This window comes from Hylaeus volcanicus, chromosome 4, assembly GCF_026283585.1.
Source record: "Hylaeus volcanicus isolate JK05 chromosome 4, UHH_iyHylVolc1.0_haploid, whole genome shotgun sequence".
NCBI classification, from domain to species: Eukaryota; Metazoa; Arthropoda; class Insecta; order Hymenoptera; family Colletidae; genus Hylaeus; species Hylaeus volcanicus.
The window spans coordinates 2,889,452-2,893,589 of NC_071979.1; the positions used below are offsets into that span (position 1 = coordinate 2,889,452).

At 35.4% G+C, this 4,138-nt stretch overlaps 1 protein-coding gene across 1 annotated transcript in view; it reads right to left on the minus strand.

The window, feature by feature from the left end:
* Positions 1-4,138, minus strand: part of LOC128875697 (uncharacterized) — a 32,274-nt gene that overhangs the window by 20,903 nt on the left and 7,233 nt on the right. Inside the window, exons 11-16 of the mRNA XM_054121516.1 lie at positions 3,479-3,543; positions 3,210-3,408; positions 2,771-2,889; positions 2,512-2,701; positions 2,134-2,433; positions 820-1,064 (exon numbers count right to left, since the gene is read on the minus strand). Of these exons, the coding sequence (XP_053977491.1) occupies positions 820-1,064; positions 2,134-2,433; positions 2,512-2,701; positions 2,771-2,889; positions 3,210-3,408; positions 3,479-3,543 (1,118 nt within the window). The remainder of the gene's footprint in view (positions 1-819; positions 1,065-2,133; positions 2,434-2,511; positions 2,702-2,770; positions 2,890-3,209; positions 3,409-3,478; positions 3,544-4,138) is intronic.

Consider the following 4,138-nt stretch of genomic DNA (forward strand, 5'->3'; position numbering starts at 1 on the left):
TTTATTACTAACGTGTTTCTTTATGGTTGAAAGCTTCGAAAAATAGTAGAGATATTCCAATATTAATTATCACAATTCATAAAGATCCTTCGAAACACGTTTAAATATTACCGAAACTTTCAACGTGCCTACAAATATTCAACCTAAATAAGAATTTATTTTAATCTGCAAATATTATAACGTGAACTTTAATTTCAATCTTTTTTATATTCTTGCATATTGTTTTACCCCTGGGTCCATAGAAATAGTGCCTGAGATTAGTCCAAACATCTATAAAAAAAAAAGATAATGATGTTCTTATAAATAGTTGTATTTCTTAATATTCAACTTCTACAGCAATTAGCATTATTAAATGAATTTGCCTAGATGTAATCAATATTAATTAACAATACATGCGAGTACAATATATGCGAGTTAATAAACAACTGCAATGCATACCAAAAATAATCAGATTCACTAAAAATACTAAAAATAAAACAACATTTAGAAAAATTACTACAGAGCTACAGAGCCTATTCCAGTTGCGAAATTGAGAAGTTTAGATCACCTCCCGAACCACCCTTTTCAAGGACCTCCAACATGTTTGGGACACCCTGTATATTCAAATAAAATCTACAATGTCAAATTTTCTTCTTCGAATTCTCTTTAAACGTCCCTTTATGAGTAAAAAAAAGTTTCAATAACAAAAATAAGTTATATCTTGAAATAATATGCATTGGAAGAAAAACATTAGGGTATCCCAAAATCCTCTTTAAATCCAATATGTTACTCCAAAAAATATTCGATTCCAAATGAAAATGGCTCGGTATTTGAGTTTACCTCGATCAGCCCTTGCACGTAATCGATTTCCTTGACAGCAGCGCAAACGTAATCGTCCCACAAGTTGCAGTGCGTCGTTGGCTGTACCTTCAGTAACGTATTGCATTGTTTGAGGTAACAATTGCTCACGATGTAATGTTTTATTTCTCCGTGGATTGGTGCTTCCGGTTTCTGCCATCTCAAATAGGCAATTTTTGCTCGCAAGTCGGTTTCGTAAATTTCTAGATTCCTTACCGGAGGCGGAGCTGTCGCAAATAAATCTTGGTTAATTAATTGAATTCTTTTTTCTTCGATAAAGATTGCGCAGTCAAGGGTGGATTATACAAGGGTGTTCATTTGAAGATATTGCGGGAGTCTCTACGAAAGATAATCTCGCAAAAAATATGATAAATAAAATCTGTCTTCTACGATATTCTTTCTTCATAATAAATGAAATAGTGGCGTAAATAATTTTTATATTGCAAAATCAAAGGAGATAATTAGATGGACTTCTTCATCTGGTCACCCTGTATAGTACTAACAACTTTAAACTGTTAGAGACGCATATTTTAACTAATATTGATATTATTATTTTGAACCAGAAGAATCTTTTGTTACATTGTCCCCAATGACACCATTAACGACTCTACTTGATTATTGCACTGTGTGTCTATTTGAAAAGATATCACCTGTATATTTTTTAAATAACTCATTGCAGAAAAAAATGTTTTCAAGAGGGAAACCGTCATTTATCAGAAGCATTTTTTTCTGGAATCCGTTGTTTTAAAAATATTTTGGTGATAACTTATCAAAACACACAATACCTATTCTTGTTCTATTTCTATATTAAAATTTTATACAGGGTGTCCCAGAATTAATGTAAGAACCAGAAATGGAGGTAGCTGAGACGTTTCTGAACTACAATTTCTTTTGCAAAAATGTCGCATGGCGCTTCGTTTTTGAATTATTAACGATAAACCACTGACCAATCACAGCGCTTGAGTAGCGCGCGCTTAGCCGCCAGAGGTTGGCCCGATGACTGGCCTCAGCCAATCCTGGCTCGTGCCTATGCTCTCGCGGCTGAGCGCGCGTTACTCGAGCGCTGTGATTGGTCCGTGGTTTTTCGTTAATAATTCAAAAACGAAAGAACATTCGACATTTTTGCAAAGGAACATTTCGTTCACAATCGTCTCAGCTACCCCCATTTCTGATTCTTACACTAATTCTGGGATACCCTGTATATTTTCATTAATCTGTGTAGAAAATTGGATGACGACTTGAGTCAGTCACAGAAATGATTAACATAAATAGATAATATTATGCAATTGTCCTAACCTTTCGGTGGCATGGTGAAAATAATTTTCTGATAAAGCAAATCGTTGTGCCTTTTACCGTAGTCTCGAATCACATAAATTCGTGCTTCGTACGTTTCTGTACCGTTAAGGATATTTTTTAAATCAATGTTGAATTGCTTGGTTTGTTTCGTAATATTTACACCCACCACGGATTTGCTAATTCCGGTGATAATAATTCGCGTGCACAAAGGTCCAGAAATCGTGGTGCAATTTTCCGGTGGCTTCCACGTTAACATGTAAGCTTCCGTCGTTAAATCGCTGTACACTGCGGTTGGTATTTCTGAAAGGGGCATACATCGATTGTTTTCATCACAATTAAAATATTTACCCAGGTGAGAAATGTTTCATCATGGTTTACCACTCTGATCGGTGTCGAATACTGTTTTCTGGACAGGTCCACAATAAGAAGTACAGGCTGAAATTGCAGCAACATATTTTGCGTAGGGGTTTAAATCTGGAAATGTAATATCGGTGGAAGTACTAGTAGTTGTGATCTCCTTCTTCGGAGAATCCCTGTTTAAGTCGGAGCAGCCGAAATACATTAGGACCTTGAAATTAGATTAATATATTTTTACACGGGAATTGATTAGTGATTAGTTTCAAAAACAATTCGTTACCTTTAATACGATTGTGTAATTCTTAATGATTCCGTTTAAATGTTGAGGAAGATCCCATTTTATCGTTACTTTCTTATTCGAAAGCAGTGTCGTCTTAATGTTCCTTACACTAGAAGGCGCTTTTAGCACGAACAAATAAATCTTTTTCGTATTAATTTCCAATACAGACAATTCAAAAGGATTATTATACTTGTTCTTTTCAGATCAGTTTCAGAAACGTATAAGAAAACTTATTTGGATGCGGTAAACCTTACGTTTAGGGGAGGCAGCTCCGATGACCTTGACATATACTGTCAAGGGCACCCTCCTGAGTAACACCCAAGAGGTTTTAGCCGTCGGACATTTTTTTATTAAAAAGTTATTAGCATATAAAGGTAGATGGATTCTTCTAAAAAATCAACGAATCTAAATTGTTTCGAATAAATTTGTGTGTAATCACCTGCGTCGAGAGTTCGAACCTCCTGTGAAAAGAGAATCGCTGCTCCTTTGTAGACTGTAATTTTGTAACGAGTATACGGCGTCAAGTCCATAAATTGGTGCGGCAGTTTGTCCACAGTTCCGTTTTTAATTTGAACGTTCGTTTCGCAGTTCTCGAAAACGAGACCGTACCAATGGTCTGGACAAGTGTACAAAGGGTCCTGGAAATCGATATCTTTTTACCGTTTTTAATCGTGAAAATAGTGTGCGAACATACAATCTTTTACGTACTACTTGCCGACCCTTTTTCAGTGTCAAACTTATGTTTCCTCGGACTACTTCAAAGTTCGTGTACGCTATAAAATTTCGTAGTTTACATTGTGTTATTATGATGATATTTATGGGAGAGTTACTTCAGAGTGCAGGCTACTATAAATGCACTCATGTTGCACTTTACTTTGGCGCAACTAAAATTTCTGTTTTTTACATAATTCTGTAGATTTTGTCGTGAACAATTTGAAAATGCTAGTTTTAAGGCGAGGGATCCACTGGTTGAGAAGTTACGGATAGTTAAAAGTGGGCATTTTACATTATGTAAATGAGTTCAGCAAAAAAAAAGATAAAATCATAGACGATCAATTGACAAGTTGGGAACCACTGGATATATGAGATAAAAAAACCAACAATTTTCTTAAACTAGATACTATAGGAAATGGAAAGGAGATTAGGTGGGGACGACAATATTGAATATTGATAATGCATATACTGTCTACACGAAAATACTCTGAGTAGGTTTGTGGTAGTTGTTGATGCGAGTGGGAATATTGAATGCTGTTAAATATAATTCCCATCTCATAATGGGAATTGTGATAAAATTGTTAATGCATATACTGTCTATACGGAACTACTGTCTGAGTAGGTTTGGGGTAGGAATATCTTGGTGATGGTGGG